Raw genomic sequence first — 18,670 nt, 5'->3', positions numbered from 1 at the left:
CATGCGCAAACAAAAATAAATCCAAATGTTCACAACATAACCTCACTCTTACTAACATTAAGCTCTTCAATATAGTTTTATCTTAATGATTTTCATCTACAGTGCCCCAGAACATTCTCACTACAGCAACTGAAGTCACATAAACAGAACCACTTATTTTAAATTTCAAGAAAGTTACCTGACTGTTTCTTGAGAACTTTTGCTAAATCTTCAATGATTCTGATGCAATCAAGTCCCTAAGACATTAAGAAAAAAAGTTGAAAGTTGTATCTGCTACAAGTATTTTAGGCAAACCTTTTATTACTTGCCATTAAGCTTAAAGCTGTATAATTGAGAGTTTCATATTATAGAGAATTATGTGAATACCAGAAATTTTGATTCAAAATATCAATTGTAAAATCAACACTGGATAGTATCTTAACATAGACTTACAAAAAGTTTATATTAGGCATGAAAGGAGATTGATGTCCTGTTCCACTGTTTCCCATTCTAGTTGTTTATGCTACAAAGCATGTTATTTATCTGCACAGCTAATGCTAGAAGTAATGGTTGTGCAGAATTCAGAAAAAAACTGACTACTGAGAGTAGTTCTTAAACTCATGCCTAGACCAACAGCAAAACCTCCTAAAATAATCTGCCTTTGTGGCACCAATTTGTGTTTTCTTCTAATCTGAAAAGCTTCTATAAAATAATAAATTTCTTACACTACATACACAATATAACCATAAAATTTTGCATTTATTAAAAAAAATCTTTTCAAACTACCTCAGCAGTTTCCAGCCCGTCCATAGTCATACAGATATCAAGGTCACTTTGTTTGAACCCAAATCCATTTTTTGAGGAGCCAAACAAATTCAGCTTGGTTCCTGTAAGAGATGCGATAGGTTATAACGACATATCGACACAGAATCTCAAATTGTATATAGCTTCAAACCATTGCATGTCTTTTAATACAGGCATGGAAATATTACTATCTTTCTATGCTACATCAAAACTTATTTTCTAATCAACTTTGCTGATGAGGAAAGAATCTCTACTTTTCCTGGTTCAAATGAGCAGCCTGACAGATCCAGAAACAAGTTAGGTTTTCCAATAATTAAATCACCAGCATGCAGGTCCAAGCTGAAATCTGATAAAATATGTAAGACTACTCTCTACAGAGATTTTCAGGATAAGGGACTTATCTGTCCACACACCAGGCTCCAGCCAAAAAATCTTTTGCTAATTTTAGAAGACTATGGACTGAAGTCCAGGTGTTACACGTAAGAGCTCTAGAAACAAACAAACAAAAAATTCAAATAGCTAAGTTCTCCGGATAGGTCAGATGTTGTGCCTGTATTTTAAAATATTCCAAAACCAGTTTCAGTAGGAAAGGACTACAGGAAGCTTGTTGTTTGTAAGAGCAGGAACAACAACAAGAAGTCTGGCTAATGAATAAAGCTGAAATAACAATTATAAGACTGTTCCACTACTGGTTTGATTGTTTACTCCTTAACTTGCCATTGTTCCTTCCTACTAATGTGTTGTGTATATGACTAAGTCAAAAAAGACTTAAACGAAAGCCTTAAGAGACTTAAAACAGAAATTAATGTAATTAAGCATAGCAATGCTGAGCAACAATATAGGTTAAATGTTCAAAACTAAAGTGTTTATTATGCTGATATGATATATTTTCTTGGAAAACACTCAAATACGAACACATCAAAATATAAATATAAAGCTAGAACTGTGTAATTACCTGGGAAATCCTGTCTAATGAAGTTTTCCAAGTTTTGTCTTATATGTTCCCGAGCCTGATCCTCTACAATATTTGGAGCAAAATCATCTTTTTTTAAAAAAAAAAAAAAAGGACAACAATTCAGGCAAACTGATCATTAGAAAGAGTCAACAGCAAAGATTCAAATGAAAAAAGTGAGGGGTTTACAGCGGGGTTGGAGGGCAGAGAAAAAGCAAGAGAAGATTCACATGTGAAGGAAAGAAAGCAAGGATGAAGTAGAAGAGAAATACCTGTTCAAAGAAAAACATTAATTAGACAAATAATGCATTTTGTCTGGTCAGAAATGGCGAGAGAGAAAGAAGGAAAGTTGGGTCACTCTGAAAAGAACAAAAGTGGAGAAGTGTTACAAAACAGTATTTTGACTCCATTTTTCCAGAACGCTGAAGTCTTTGTTTACTAAAAAGCACAAGTTAAGGAACATTAACAAAATTCAAAGGAGACAGAAATGTAAAAACATCAGTCAAAAAACCCACCCAAAATTAAACTCTTAGAAATTATATTAAGAGGCCTAAATGAGTAATGAGACAGCCAGTATATGGAAGATAAACCTAAACATTTTGCATTTCTCTAGATACAAACTACTTAGTAGTCCTATTAAAGCCCTTACAAATCTTAGAATTGTATCTAAGAGAATTGGATGCAGTGTAGCAAATAAACCGCCCCCCTTTATAACACCATTAGCCCGTGGTTATTTCATTATTTTTTGCAATTCTTTTTCTACTGCACAACAATATTCAAAGGAAAAGACTTACGGTAACATTGGACACAAACTTGATCTAGAATAACTGAAAATTTGGGTGTCAGTGCTGGCAGTGGGTCAAGCTCAATTTTCTTGAAGTCTTCTGGACAATCCCTCTTTAAGTGACCTTCCCGTTTGCACAAGCTACATACTACTGTAGGAGACTGCATGAACAGAAAGCAAGATTGGTTTTAAAAACTATAATGCTTTAATGAATTTGAGCAACACTTTCATATAACTGGTAATAGAACATAAGCAATATGTTTATGTTCTGATACAGCTTGCTTACCTTGCCCTTTGTAAAAGCTGGTTTACTGAATTCATAAAAGAGTTCAGATTCTAAACATTGTTCTATTGTTGTGTTCTCTTCAAAAAGGTTTCCCTTCTCAGTAAGATCCTCTTGACTCAAATTGATCCCCAGAGGTCCATCCATATTTTCTTCGAAATGTTTGTCCTCATATTTATGGGGGATGGAAAAATCATCTTCTTCCTCTGACAGTGCATCGTCATCTCCAGATCCAGTGTATGTGTTATCTAGTTCATCTCCAGCTCTCATAACACCACCACACTCTCTCTGGTTTAGAAGACTTGGTTCTTCCTCCTCTTCCTCCTCATCATCCGAGTTAATAATTTGGGATATTTGACTCTGTGCTGAACATATGAATTTTTGGGGGGATTCATCCAGTTCATCAGTACCTTCAGTGCTCTCCTCATCAATGTCAATCTTGTCATCCATTATACCACTGCACTCTAAGCCAAACTCATCACTCTCTGTAAGTGCAGCGTTTTGAAAACCTTCTAAATCTGAAGTACTACATGTCTCTATATCATGCTCATTCACTGTAACATGGAGATCTCCACTATCACTGTCTTCATCTATTCCCTGCTCAGTAGTCAAGATATTATTCCATCTTCTTTGCTGTTGTTCATGTTCTTCCTCTTCCTCCTCTTCTTCCTCTTCATTTCCACTCTCTGTCTCTTCACAACTTGGTTTAAAATCCTCATTATCTCCAGAAATAACTTCCTCAATTATACAGTCTGAATCTTCATGGGCAATTCCCAAATGACTTATATCATCAGCCAGTTCTTCTTCTGTGAAGCTTTCTGAGCCATCACACAGTTTTGAAGGATCAATTCTATGTGCCTGGGGTGTATCCATAGTCTCTGTTATGCAATCTTCCACTACGGCTGTGTTTGTTTTACCATCCAAGTTTTGCAACTCAGAATTTTCATGCTTTATAGCATCTTTTCCATGGTCCAGCGTTTGGGATTTCTCCTCATTGGAGAAATCCTCCTTTGGAAAGGATTTTTTGCTCAATTTTGCACTTTTTTTGTGAGGCAAGGCAAAATACTTGTAAGTTGCTCTCAAGCAGTGAAGAATATACTCATACACTAGCTGGCTGTTCAGTGTTCTTGCCACATTCCTTTTGACTGAATATGGGTCTAGTAGAAAGAAGAAGTGAGCCAGCAGTGCAGGAGTTAACTTTTTTAAAAAAGAATACACTTACACGCTTACAAAATTTGAATATGCTACTGTTAGTTACTCTAAAACATTGTGTAGGGACCTAAGATCTATGAATTGTGCTGAAGACAATTTTTAAGTCCACTTAATTACTTTTGATAATGTTGAAAAAAAATAGCCAAGAGAAATACTACTTAAATTGATTTTTTTCAAAACATATTCTACTATATTATTGGGAATCACAGTCCAATACTGAAAAATTCTAAGTTATTATGCACAATGCCAATAGCCAAGACAGTACCCTAGAAAATTAAAGTAACAGTTCTTTGAAGTTTGTTGATATATATACCTTCCACAGCAATGCGCTTTTTAGGCCAGTCCTTTGATTCACGAGACACTCTTTCTTTGAGTCGTATGCTAATAACCAAATCAGCCATATTGAACTCCAAGGCATAGAAACGAAGCAGTTCTACCCAGAGCTGACCAGCAGGTGCTGAACACTGCTGTCCTGAACCAAATACTAAGGGAACCTGTCAATTACAGAAGAAAAGCTTAAATAATATTTAATGCACAGGTGTTTAGCTGTTACACTTCCTTGTATTTCATCTGTAATGTATTATTACAAAATTTATAGTGGCTTCTATACTCCTGCAATTGCAATAAAAACTGCAGTTAAAAAATTGGAAGAGATAGTGTAAACTCAGATTATAAAACTTCAAAATGAAAGACTGCAGCAATGGTAAATAGCAGCATCAATGATTAATAACAATTGCTTATATAAGTGTTTATGCCGTAATTTATAAGTTTCCAAGAAAATATCACATCTAATCTAACTGGACAGAATGGATTATACAGCCTATTTTTTAGCAAAGCCTAAGCTGTATTGTTAACTGTCGTAACATGCAATCTTACAGTGATACTGTTTCTTGCAAAGTTGTTAAAATAAATAATTTGTAAGAATAGTTCAAAGCTAAGAGGAAATATTTTTCATACACTTAACCTAATTCTGACATAAAATTGCTTCAACTCTATAAACTATATTCTCCCCTGACAGATTAAAACCCAGGGTCTTATCAAAGAGTTTGAAATAACACCTAGTTTCTTGCTAGCTTCTTAGCACCAAGAGGTAAGCATAGTAAGCATGGTATCAAGCAGTCATGCAATCTCTTAGGTCCATTCGTGGTTTTGCAACATAAACACAAAACAAAAATAGAAGATGGTTCTTTTTTCGAGAACAGCAATGACTGCTAGACTACTACAGAAGTATATTACATGGTTCAGACCTTGCCACTTCTAGTGGAAGCTTCTTGTGGCAAATCAGAATCATCAGTGGGGTTATGCTCCCAAACCACAGCATCATTCTCGACTTCTTTCAGATGAAAATTAGTTAATTTGTTTAATGAGAATCCTCCAATCTAAAGGAAATAGAAAAAGAAACATACAGCTAAACATCGTGTGAACTTTAAATCTTCCCGCCCCCACCATGGTAGTAAGCCAAATTAAAACAGAACGAAGTTTAAAAATAGCTGTTCCAGGCCTAGAATATGCCCCAATCTGCTTCTCTCTTCTCCCTATACTTCTCTACAAAAAGCTCTCGAGAGTTCAGTGCTTTTGGAAGGGTATCTATACAAACCTTTTCTTTGCACATTACACAAGCATAAATATGTATTTTTTAATTATATGGCTATATACCATAGGACTTTTCTCTCATTCAGTGCAGAGTGGAGAGGCTTTGGGAATGAGTCAGTCATGTCCTGAAGGAAATTGTTAACTGCAAGGCCTAATTACAATTGGTCATGGAAACTGGAACATGCACACTAAATGTAACAGGTCTATAAGAACAAAAATGGGTGCCAGGAATATAACACCTGAATGGTGTCCTGAAGAACTGGATTCTGACTTTGTGTCCTGACAACTCCTGATATTAAGATGCATTTCAGCTTTGAAACCCAAGAAATACATGCTCTAAACCCAGTCTGATCCCTTGGGCAGATATCACACCAGTGTGCTCCCCAGCTGTGGTCTACATTTTGAAGACTTAGATGTCAAAATCCAAGACACTGTTTTGGGAGGTAGCTATGTGAATTCAGAGTTCTCAAGAGTCTGGAAGAAAGGCTGAAGAAATGAGGAAGTAGGTTGTTATGAAGTGCATTATTCAATGCCCAGCTCTCCTTACTCACAAAAGGGGCAACAGAGCATTTAATTCAATGACTGGGATTGTGAATTGCATCCTTACAGCCAAGTGTACAAAGGTTAGGCATAGTCTGGCTGAATTCACATTCCTTCTGAATTCCTGCAGAAATGGCTGACTTATGGCTTGCTCAGAATAGCAAGAAGCTGACAGGTTACACACCACCACAAGTGATTGGTCCTCTCATTCATACTATTCAGTGTATTAATACACATACCCATGATCCCAAATAGACAGGTAGAAAAGGCTCTTTCCTCTGTTGTAGAAAGAAAATAACCATTAAAGCAAACACATAAGGTGACAAGCCTCCCTCTTCAGGATGATCAACGCAGCACAACTGTAAAAATAAATTGTGCAGTCATTAAGTTTCAAGTGATACCGTGAAAAATATTTTTTTAATTACTGGTCAGAAGTCTGCCACATTAAACACTGACAGAAACTCGGACATCTTTGACCTCTTGTGAGATGGACTTTGTTCTCAAGGCCTGCATATTTACTGGAGTCATGTTATTACCATAATATTTTCAGTGTAAGAGCCATAGGATGCAGACTGGCAAAACAGACAGCATACAGCACATTTGCAAAAATGATGACTCATTTTATGTAGATATAGTACAAGCCAAAAGTTTTTCAGTGTTTTTCTTAAATCATATTTTAATTGCAGGCACACAAAGTTTTGGAACAAGTTATTTTAATTCACAAGAAAGTTTTCATCTATGTATGGAAACAAGCAGCTTTTTCTTTCATGTTTTTCCAGATGGAGTAAGTTTATGGGAAACTGATAATTCCATTTCATATACGTTCCTCTGACTTGTCTGGTAACAGAGCAGGATACTTACAGTCTGCATGCCACTTGCTGAAGCTTAAAATTCCACTTTTGAAATTTAGTGGAACATTATAACACAGAAATGATAGTTACATCATTTATAAAATTTACAATTTATAAAAAATTTAAATATCCTTTTCCCAACTCTTTTTCTAAAGACAGTTTCAACAACTGTTTTCTAAACCATACCTACAGTCTTACCAGCATAATATCAATGTTCATTCAATATTTATTCACAGATGGGGGAATACAAATGATTCTTACCTTTGCCCAGTACCTGAAGGCAATCACTAAAGGTACTACAGTAGGTTCCAGTTTTCCAAGTGTAGCCAAGTGGTTTGTTGTCAGACAAGCATTCTCATTCCCTGCACTCACTTTACAAATAAGGCCACTAAAACCCAAAAAGAAACAAAGTAAAAGATCTTGGAGCTTTTATAAGAACAGACATAGGTCAGATGACATCTCACAAAACAGTGTAGCAGAAGGCTGTAAGGAAAGACTTCACAGCCTCTCAAAGACACTGCATCTACATAAAAAGCAGCATGGAAAACCAATTTGATTTATGGTTAGGTTGAAAATCTATGCATTATAATTTTCTGTAAAAGTGTTTTCAAATACAATTCAAATTTAAGTATTTGTTTCTAATGATATTAATTCACTGAACTAAAAAAAAAAAATTACAGTACTAATTTCCTTCATGAATCAAAAACATCTTTCCATACCACACCCATCAGAAAACAGTTTCTGTGCTGTGGAAACAGCACAAGAAACATTTTCAAACAGTGAAAGATCAAGGCAGCAGCAAATAACTACTAATATTTCTGTATCAGTAGCTGTTTATAGAATGTTTCATGAATCTTAAGAGATATCCATTAAATGGGCAAAATAAAATGTCTTTCACTTGTTCTCAAAATACTAGTGAAGCTAACCAAGCTGATCTTGCCCTTACAGAAATCCATAATTTAATATGGTATCTACATTACCTATAATCTGCTTAAGCAGTTATCCCAAATGGAAGGGTAAGGGTACATGCTGGAAGCCATAATGGTTGAAGGGATTAGGAAATACACAGCTGAGGACAGAACAACCCTTACCCTCTTATTCTAGGCTAGGAATGACTTGCCCATGAGTGTTAGTTTGTGTTTCAAGATCCATGGAACTGTAATAATTTAGTACAGAAACGTCATTTTTCAGATGCTGGTACATATAATTTACATTGCTATATACTATTAGAACACACAAAGTGACAACCGAGACCTTTGCTTTTCTCTGCACACCACCACTGGTATTCTAGCATGGAAATCTGCATCAACTTCCGTAAAGGATTCTAGGGGGGAGAAAGAAAAAGAAGCAGCCACGTTAAGCATGGTGTTGACAAAAAATATGTTGAACTGGATGCTACTAGAGGAGTACAGCTAGAACCTCAACTTCTTAATAAAACGACTAATTTTGAGACAAATAACTCAGTACATCTGATAGATTAATCCTGGCACTCTTCTAAAGCAAGTTTTTCATATGTGATGGGAAGAGCATGGTTTATATTCTATGATAAGCAATGTTAAGAAAATACTCAAGAAAAAAGGAACTTTTCAAAATTCATATACACAGTAGGTATAATTAAGCAGGCAAATTTTGTTTTAAGTGCTGGCTTCAGTAATCCAGGCATGCAGACAGACCAATGACATCTGTAAAACAATGTTAGTGTGAAAGATGAAAAAAACCAGAGCATTATGTCAGTACTAGACAGAAAGAAAATCTCCAAGTTTATTTTCCCTGGTAATCTAGAAATGCTCTATGTAAGTATAGAACAGGCTTACTGACATGATGTAATGTCTTCTTGCTATGCTTAATTTTTTATTTTTTCCTCTTATTCTTTATATAGGTTTCCAAATACAGTTCAGCTACATCTTTATCTTAACACTAAAAAAGTACAGATGCCACTGCAGTCCTTTCTCCAAGTGGAGTTTATTGATCCAAACTGGGCTTATTTTTTGATGCCTCACTGTTTCACTGGGCCAGGTAGAGAGGAAACTATGAAACAATTTTAGATACCCAACTCAAATTCTGAAATGACAAGGTCTTCTTGATGTTACCTAGCCATTTGGACACCTGATTTCTTTGGAAAACATCTTGCTTTTGCCACTAGGGTACCTCAAATGCCTAACGCTCTGTCCCTGTATCTTCTGACTCACAGAAAAAGGCTTTGCACAAGATGCTAATGGAAATATTCCTTGCTTTCAAAACACGTTAGAGATTCTAACTTTTTAGGGCATCTGGGTCATCATTCCTCCAGTCTGGTTGAACAATAACCCCATTCTCAAAGACTGTAACGGTCATTTGACCAGACAAGATGATGCACATACAGTGGGGGGTGGGGGTGGCAATGCGAAAAATCTAGGTCAGTAAATATATGCATGTTTAATATACATTTTTTGAACCATACGGTCTGATTTCCCAGCTGTGGGTGTAAAGCAAGGCAAGAAAGTAGTAATGCTTCTTTTTGCAATCTGCATTTAAAAGCACAGTTTCTTTCCCATCTTTTCATTTTTTGTCTGCATATGCTTGAATTGGTTTGAGTAAGTGCATTTTTTTTTTTTTAAGATCTTAAACTTTACTTGCCTGTATTAGTGCATAGAGTTGTATTCATTACCTGAAAGAAAACATGTGTCTGTATGCAGTCATTTGTACATGGCCTCACTGCACTAACAGGCATATGCACATAATTACAGGAAAAGAGACCACAATCTGAAAGTATGTTATCAAGTTTCTGATCACGTGTTCGAAGAGCTTAGGCTACTTTCTGTACTATACATGGCTAATAGAGCAGTCTGGGGAAAGAAAGGCAGCACAGTCTACCTTAAGTTTAATGACATCTTCACTTATAATGTAGAAGAAAACCTCCCACTAGGAATTTCTCATATCAACACAAATAATGGGACTTCAATAGTCATAAAACTGAATACCAAATAAAAGTCAGTTCTGCCAGTGTATTATTTCCTGCAGTATTTTTCAGTCTCACATCTTTCTAAAAAAAGAATAGCATGCGGTTTACCTGTTCAACAGAGGTGGAATTCAACAATAGTAAGCAGTAACAGTTTAATGGAATTGAGAAGGCAGCAATTTTTTCTTACCACTGTTCTGGAGACTTTCTTGCACAAGTAAGAGAACATCCGGTTGAGTCATCTGACAATAAAAGTAATAAAGCTGTTTTCATAGCTGTCAAAAAGGTGATTTCCCACAACTCAAATTTTAAAACATCACCCCTAGGCTGCTTCTGTTTTTATTCCAGAGAGGGCAGCAAGAAGGAAACAAAATAACAGCAACTGAGAAAAAACTGCTCTTACTCCTTGGTTATCGCTAAAGTGTATCAAAAGGAACAGGAACTCTACTTATTTTGAAGGAAAAAAAAAAATCCTGGAGTAATTGTAAGTAAAGCTATTTTTACCTCTATCAAAGACTTGGTTGTGGAAAAAAAAAATACAAACAGAAATACTATTTCAGTGTGCTTAAATATGATTGCCTTCTGACATAGTGGATCCATCTCAAATCAAAGATTGGAATCATAGCTTTTTAAAATTATATGCATGTTATGAACTTGGATCATTCTTTTTCACTACATTTCCATCTTTGTTTCCTAGAGGAAATGCTAAATTTTAACTATGAGACTGCCAAATCAACTACAGCAGGAATAAGTTTAAGTATGGAATCAAAAGCTTTTCACAGTCCTTAATTTCTTTTCAATGTTCAATCACAAAGATGTATAGAAACAACTAGCACGACAAATCAAGGCTTTAAATTGCTTCACATATAAATGACGTAATATGGTTTCATGGCTCAAAAATAACCTAACAATCAAAAACTCTGATGTGCATATATCAGTACAGAAACAAGATCATGGAAGCGCCATTTAATCCAGCTGTAAGAGAAGATAAATAATGACCTGTCTTATAGGACTGCTAGGAGTACAGATGTTTTAAGTATTTTCAGTTTTTCAGAAGAAAGATTTGATAAACCACAAAGCTGTATTACACTGCCTGACCATTACTGGTGTATGAAGCAAGGAATGTCATTTTAAGACCATTTTAATGTGGTAGTTCTGTTTTACCCAATGCATTTTCATAAAAAGTGCTACTACCACACTGTAAGTTACATTTAAACCATAATTTACATAAAGGTGCAAACATTCAAAACCACTTAGACACACTTAATAAAATGGTCTTACTTACATTGGCAGGAAACTGGATATCTATGTTTATGTCTGAAGTTTTGAAACCAAATCTGCTACAGGAGGAGCCATACAATCTTAATGAGCACTCTGCAACAAAAAGAATTATACTGCATTTACTCTATACCTAATTCTAAGTCTGTAGCTACTTTACAGCATTGTCAGTAGATTTTAAACCTACATCTAGTTTTGATAACCACAGGAAATGAAGAAGGGTCTTCCAACAGCACAGAACTGTCTTAGTAAATCCTGCCTTCCATGCTGTTGCTAGTAGTCTTATGATGAAGGTCAAATGCCCCCCACGTTCTGTTCATCTTCATTTTTTACTACAGGTCTGCTTGTGTCACAAGCACCATTGTAATTTAATTCTGATACAGGGTTATATTGACACATCATGTCGTTCAACCTACTAGTAACTAAATATATTGTTTTAGAATTTAGCTAGCCAAGGTTTTTAATTAATTTTTCATTTTATGAGCTGTTATTTTCTTTCTTTTTTTTTTTTAATTTGGCAATTCTAGAATTTAAAACAAATTGCAAATAATACCTGGCAATTTTTGATGCAGTAAGTTTTCCATCACTGTTTTAATGTTGAGCCTTTCTTCTAGATCTCCATTATTTAAGCCAAACTCCTGCACTACATTTTCAATAGCAACACCAATAGCTTGTATCTGGGAAGGCGTTGGAGGAGGCAGAGCGGTCAGTAGCTGTTCTTCTTGCTTTTCCTTTAAAGATAATAAGACTGACATTTTAATGATTTTCTTGAGTTGCTTAATGTGCTAGAATGAATGCCTGCAACTCATCCCAAGTAACACCACCACAGGTTTTCCACATAATGGAGGTAATTGGAAGCAAGAACATCAAGAGAGAAACTGTGACAGGTATAAAGAATTAGATATTCCAGGAGGCTTCAGTAATGTGCAGAGGTATATACACATGTATTTGGAACATTAAAAAAAAAGTCACCAATTCTTTCATCACCTATGAAGTGGCAAAGGGTAGGAGTTAAAGAGGAAGAAATAGAAAACCTGCAGAAGACAAATATTTTTGTCCACTTCAAGCTGAGAAAGTAGAAGGAGCAGAAGACATTTAATTAAAAAAATAGAAAGTAAAATTGAGGTTATGCTGGAAGTTATTTTGATGTTTATGTCCAAACCAAACCTATTTCCTTTACATATAAACAAGTCTGTAATACTCCACAAGTTCTTAATTTCATTTACAGTATTTCTGAATTGAAATCTTCACCCTGACATATAGGTTGTAATTTCTAATTCTGCCATACCAACTATTGCTACTCCTCATTGCTCTGGACTTGATCAAAACTCTTCATTGTTGAAATATGCCAATGAAATATACACTAAGAAGAATACACATAACTATTCTACAAGAAGAATTACAGAACAGCAAAACAGAAGAGTCAGTCGGTACAGCTTTTTTATTATACTTCAATCACCAGTAACAAAATATTACTGAGTGATACTTTAAATGAGAACTTTTTTTAATAATAATAGACATGAAAAAGTACAAATTAAATTCCAAAGCTGAGGGCAGAAGCAAAGTCCAGGTCCCAAGTTTACTCTTTTTACCAGCATCATTAAGTAATAGCTTTAAAGAAGATTCAAACACAGTAAAAAATAAATGTGGAATGATTTTAGAAACAGTGCAGTTCCACTGTCATTAGTAGGGTGAGGAGAGTTTCATAAATCTGCATTTTACATTTTGTCTTGTCCTTAACTCACCTTTAGGCTTTTCTTGTGTCTTTTCTCTTTAATATGCTTATGAGCAAAAGCCACCGACTCAATCAAAACATCACACAGTTTGCAGGTATATTTTGCTGATGGGTAGCTTCGAGGTTGCTAAAATAAAGATAGTAAAAAACCCTAAAATATAGAAAGATATTACCTTCATTTCATTCAATACCCTTGCTAAGTTGAATGACTGTAACTTTTAAGTCCAGAAATACTCACTTTAGCTTTCCTAACTTCATCTTTACAGTCAGAAAGTTTGCATATCAAATATAATGCCAGAAGAATGGTGGTACTGGGTCAATCAAGCCCAGCACCTTGCTTTTACAGTGGAAAATACCCAATGCCCATGGAAGAATATATTAACTGAACAAACATACAATAAAACTTTTCTGGTCCACTGCCCCAGCACCTAGTGATCTGATGTTAATTCATGAACTAATGGAGCAGCCATTTTTTGTGCTTAAATTGCTGTCACACCAAGATTTACTATACTAAAAAACCCAAGAATAACCTGTATTCTCTTGACAATTCATTAACAGCACCCATTTTGTATGTTACATCAGTTCTATAACTAGACTTTCTAGCTACAGTCAGAGAATTTGCTCAAAGTGTACCCTCTATATGGTATTTACAGACAAAAATATAGGAGAGGACTATACAAGTAAAGACAGAGGCACCTTCTTCAGTCTATAAATGCAGTCTCGCTTCAATCGTTCTTCAGCTTGCTGCAACCCTAGGAGTTCTTTTGCTGACAGCACAGATTCATCTATGACTGGGCCATCCACTTCATCTTGATCATACTCATCTTTTCTAGTTCTTCTTGATCTTCTCGGTTTCCTAAGCTTCTTCATTTCTTATAAAGAGTTATGAGAGCAAATATGTCAAATAACTTCAGAGTACAACACAGCATTTTGGTTTTTTCTTTAATTACCATTCTACTTATGCAAGAGTCAAAGAACATACAAATCATCCACCCTGCATGGTTTCATAATCTGTTCTGGGCAAGTCTGATAATAGCAAGAGTGTATATTTATGTCATAACCCATAGTACCTTTGTTCCAAAGTACTAAAAACTACTAATTTGTCCCATTGAAGTCACTGACCTTATTTAGATAGCTTTGTTAAAGCTGGCAAAAAAATAAAACTAAATGCAATAGATTTCACTGCCTAGTTGAGACATACCTGTATGTAATTACAATGAAAAGGTAGAATATAACCAAAGATTTCAGGATGCCTGGTCAGGCTTAGGCAGACAAACAAGATAGAAGGTGAACTGACCCATAGACCACTACGACTATCACAGAATTACTGAGTGTAAGCCAATTTGAATGATTTGTAAGAGCTAACAGCACTATGATATAGTACTGCCATGGCTTAGCTGACATACAACAATTTATTATCACCAGTAATAACTGCCTGTTAATGTCACTTCCCTTTCAATTAAATGAGCATATGGATCAGTATTGCCTTCACATTATTAAATAGACAAGTGAAAAAAAAAAAACAACAACCCTATTGGCTACGTAAGTCAATAAATAATGAACTTGCTAAGTATTTGCACACATTGCTTAATAAATCTATACAACTAGCAGAATAAACATGCTTAAAAAGCTTGTTATGTTTACAGCAAAAGTTCTGGAACAATTAATGTAAATACGACTTCTACTTGTAAGCAAACTTTGTCATGATTTTGAAGCAGCAGACTGCTGCTCCAAAACCCTTATCATAGCATAAGGTTTTAATTTAATAATTTTAAAAAAAAAGATAAAACACAACTGCTCTACCAAATACATTCACAAAGTTTCTTTCATGCGACCACAATTTTTGTCTCTAATAATTGGCAAAAAGGAAATAAGCTGGTTGTGTATTTTCAACCAGCTGTTTGATTCAGTTCACTAAGCAGCATGCATGTGCTAGTGTTGTAAACAGGAACAGGACAAAAATGGTAACATTAATTTCTTTCAGCAGCAGCACAAGTTTATGCTGGAATACACAGAACTAAGGCTTAATAGGTTGCAGGGACAGTACTCCAAAGGAAGCTCCAAGGAGCAGAAACAGAAGTCTGAGTCTCTGAACTTTACACATCCCTTCCATTTTCCATGCTGACTCCTGCTCAGACTCCTAAGATCTGCCACAGTTGTTTGACTACATTTTTACTAATCCCTGTGGACAGAACTTGGAGAAAAATGTGTATTAAATGAACATCTTTGCAGGAAAGTGTGTGACAACTACCTACTTACCAATTACTTCTGTAACCACTAAATAACTTAAAAAAATTACAAAGTAAATAAATACTTCTAATATTTGGTAGTTACAATAGTGACAATCTAACTATAGGTTAATGACTAAATAAAGTACTAAAGGCAAGGCAAAGTTAAAGCTCCTGCAGAAAAATCAGTGCCTCAGAGATTTAGTAAACTCCTTCCTTAAGGTAAAGGAAAGGGACAACTGCATAAAAGATTTCAAGTAAAAGGCAATGCTAAAAGAAATATTTTTAGTAATTGTTTGCCACTTGACAGAATTAGAGCTTTTGAAGGGACATCAAGAGGTGAGCTATGCCATGCTTGTGCTTCGCAGCAGGATGAAATGAACTTTGTCAATCCTGAGCAATGCTCACCTAACCTGTTCTTAAAGGCCTTCAGGTACTCCATGAGCTGCCCACACAACCTCTCCTGTACTTTTCTAGCTTTACCATTAGAAACTTTCCCTTTATTCCTCATCTGAACCTTTCTTGCTCCATTTTAGGCCCATTGCTTTGTGTCCCATCTATCGGAAAGACTCAAGTCAGATTACTACATGGGCTTTTTAATACCTTTCTAGACAGCTGAAGACTGTTATCATGCCTGCCCACCCTTTCCTTTTGCAGAAAGATTGGGACTGTTTAGTTTGTGTAGTTTCTGTTTTCTGTGTGCCCTGGCATTCTTCTTGCTCTTCTTTGGACTGTTTCCATTTCATTCATTCAAGTAGGGTGCCAAAGCTGGACAGAGTACTGCAACTGAGTTTACCAAGACTTACAGAAAAAGGACTACTTCAGGCTGAAAGTCTGTTTTCATGCCTCACAACACCATGACACTGACTACTCATTATCATCTTCTGATTCACTATGATTTCAGATTCTTCTCTGAAAAAATACTACTTTATAATAACTTTTCCTCCTTTATTTGTACAGTCAGCATTCCTACTTAAACAATGGCATTTGCACATATTTATTTTGTATTTCAACCTATATATAGGTCATTTCTCCAATTGTGCAAAGTTATTTTAATTGACCTTCCTGCTTTTCCACATTCAGTTCTTACCAGCTCACAGCATATTCAAATTTAAAAGCACACACTTAATAAGCATACTGTCTTCATTCATCATCAGAATAGTGTAATAAACATTGAGCAGAAGAGAATCTTTGTAGATACTTGCTCAATGCTTCCTATCATTATGACAAAATCTTTGGTAAGTATTGTCTGAGTGTAGTTATCTAATTAGCTCTGCAAGTCTCTTGTATTAATTTCATCTAGAGAATTTTCCTCTAGTTTACTTACAGAACTGTCACCTAAGAGTGTCTAAAGTACTACAGTACTAGTACTAGCAGTATCTACCAACTGCTTCTCCCACGTCCACAGGGGACTGATCACCATTTTAAAGAAATACATTAGAAGGACTTGGCATACTTTTTTCTTGACAAATCCATGTTTACTGCTAGTCATCTCTTTGTTACCTTTCAAATACTCATAGTAGGTTACATTATTTGTTCCAGAACAGATTCCCTGGATTAAAGTTGAGTACCATTTTTTTAATTCCACTTTTAAGAGACGCTTGCCCTTTCCTATATGCCAGTAGTTCACTTCTCCTTAATAAGTTCTCAGGTATGATTGCCAGTGGTTCCAAAAATCTACTTCAGAGAGTTCCTGAAGTTTCACAGAACAAAGTTCATTAGACCCAGCAAATTGGAGAACAAACTTGCGAAAGCATTCTTCTCTGCTCTCTCCTCATCTGAGGCTGAGCTTAAGTGTGCAACTTATTTCTAACAATGAGAGACACTGGGCACCTGCTCACAGTTTATCTTTTTAGTGACATCTGATATCAAGGGAAAGGACATTTAATTCCTGGACTTCCTGGTATTATCCAGCAATAGCTTTCCTTCTCAGCAAGGGGGCAGATCAATACTGTCTTTGGCCCCTGATCTTAGCTAAACAAGACAGATTTCTTGCTAACAGGCAGTTGTTCCGTGTTAGTAGCACCTCATCTGTGCCTTAGTCTTCCTTATTTTATCTAATTATATTCTCTTTAAAGCTCCCTCTTTCTGCTTGGATCTACTTAGACTTCCTTCTGGTACTCACATTCAATGAAGATCTTATGATATCGACCACTTTACCCTCCCTTAGCCTGTTCTTTCTTGCACTTCAATATTTAGGGCTTGTACTCTCATTATTAGTACCAATTGCCCATAGAGAAGTTCAATATGCATGGAGAATTAGTTTTGTGTTATTGTATTACTGTTACTAGTATTAAGTTCTCACGATACCTACGAGGCATTGTTTTCAATCTTCATTAAGATATGTTGTTACAGACCTCATCAGTAGCTCCAAAATCTTAGCCTGTATCAACTTAACTGAAACATCCCTTATCAGCCTTGACAGATTCAGTCAAATTGTACCTGGAAAACTGCGAACAGGGACACTACACAGATGTTGCTATCTGCTTTCTCCTACCACTTATAAACTAACTTACAAAGACAACACAATTTATAAACAAGTTCTGTATCATTTGCTGTAACAATTTGTTTAAAGTGCTGCAGTATAGTACAGTCAATAGTTTGCAATATATGACAGAACAAAGATGATTTTTTGCTTTAACAGTGAATCTTGAAATTTTACTTTTCAGTAACACACAGAGAAAGCTACTTTACTGGATAGCTATAGAAAAACAAGCAAACATGTTGATTACCAGAGCTTCCTTTCTGCATGTCTGGCATGTCTTCACTCATTAAGTCTTCCTGAAGTTGTCGTCTTACGTTTCTGTTCCCAGCACCTTCAACCTCATGAAAAGAGTCCTTTCTTGTCCTGCTATGCACAGGAATCCAGGCAACAGATCTGTACTCTCTCCAGCTGTCAGAAGTACCACGGTGGTCATCAGATACCCACTTCTTCATTTGGTCTCTTTGGGTATCATTTAACTTTGACCCTTGACTGTAAGTTGTGTTTTTAAGTGAATTTGGGCTACTCAAAACACTACGTGGCCCTCGCCTGGGACTGTTTCCGTAACGACCTGGTGTTCCCTTTTTCTTTTGCAGGCTGGTATCTATTTTATTGCTATGGCCATTTCCGTATTCATCCATGACTCGGTAGTCTTTCTGTAAGGGACTTCCTTTTAATTCTTCTTGATGTAAAATTTCCTGTTCCTTATTTTGTTTGGCAAAGCAAGGTTTTGCAGCATCTCCCATGGTTATTGCTGTTCAATTTAGTGATTCCCACCTAGAAATTAAAAAGTTGAGTTGTATTTTAAAATTAATCCAGTGATAAACAGTGGTTATTATTTGTTATGGAAATCTCAACAATCAAAGCCCTGGCTCGGTAATACCATCAAGGCAAGCAAGTCTTGGTAGAAAGCAAAATTTGCTCCAACCAAACAAAAGGCAGTTCAAAACTCAGCTAGGTTTCTCCTCTTGAAATGTCTAACACCTATGGGTGGTTCACAAAGTGCAGAGA

The 18,670-nt window shown here is 35.8% G+C and overlaps 1 protein-coding gene across 2 annotated transcripts in view; it reads right to left on the bottom strand.

Annotated features, from left to right (window-relative positions):
- ZCCHC6 (zinc finger CCHC-type containing 6) overlaps positions 1–18,431 on the bottom strand; it is a 31,491-nt gene extending 13,060 nt beyond the window's left edge. For both annotated transcript variants that reach the window (XM_009273091.2, XM_009273099.2), the window contains exons 1-16: positions 17,910–18,431; positions 13,646–13,821; positions 12,960–13,076; positions 11,768–11,945; positions 11,222–11,310; positions 10,127–10,178; positions 8,253–8,322; positions 7,260–7,386; positions 6,387–6,506; positions 5,262–5,393; positions 4,328–4,508; positions 2,806–3,959; positions 2,530–2,680; positions 1,739–1,825; positions 766–866; positions 179–236 (exon numbers count right to left, since the gene is read on the bottom strand). In XM_009273091.2, coding sequence (XP_009271366.1) covers positions 179–236; positions 766–866; positions 1,739–1,825; positions 2,530–2,680; positions 2,806–3,959; positions 4,328–4,508; positions 5,262–5,393; positions 6,387–6,506; positions 7,260–7,386; positions 8,253–8,322; positions 10,127–10,178; positions 11,222–11,310; positions 11,768–11,945; positions 12,960–13,076; positions 13,646–13,821; positions 17,910–18,405 — 3,289 coding nt within the window. In that variant the 5' untranslated portion in view covers positions 18,406–18,431. The remainder of the gene's footprint in view (positions 1–178; positions 237–765; positions 867–1,738; positions 1,826–2,529; positions 2,681–2,805; positions 3,960–4,327; positions 4,509–5,261; positions 5,394–6,386; positions 6,507–7,259; positions 7,387–8,252; positions 8,323–10,126; positions 10,179–11,221; positions 11,311–11,767; positions 11,946–12,959; positions 13,077–13,645; positions 13,822–17,909) is intronic.
- Between the last annotated feature and the right edge of the window lie 239 nt (positions 18,432–18,670).

The sequence above is a fragment of the Aptenodytes forsteri genome, unplaced genomic scaffold (genome assembly GCF_000699145.1).
Source record: "Aptenodytes forsteri isolate BGI_AS27 unplaced genomic scaffold, ASM69914v1 Scaffold154, whole genome shotgun sequence".
Classification (NCBI taxonomy): domain Eukaryota; kingdom Metazoa; phylum Chordata; class Aves; order Sphenisciformes; family Spheniscidae; genus Aptenodytes; species Aptenodytes forsteri.
This window is presented reverse-complemented; position numbering and strand designations above follow the sequence as displayed.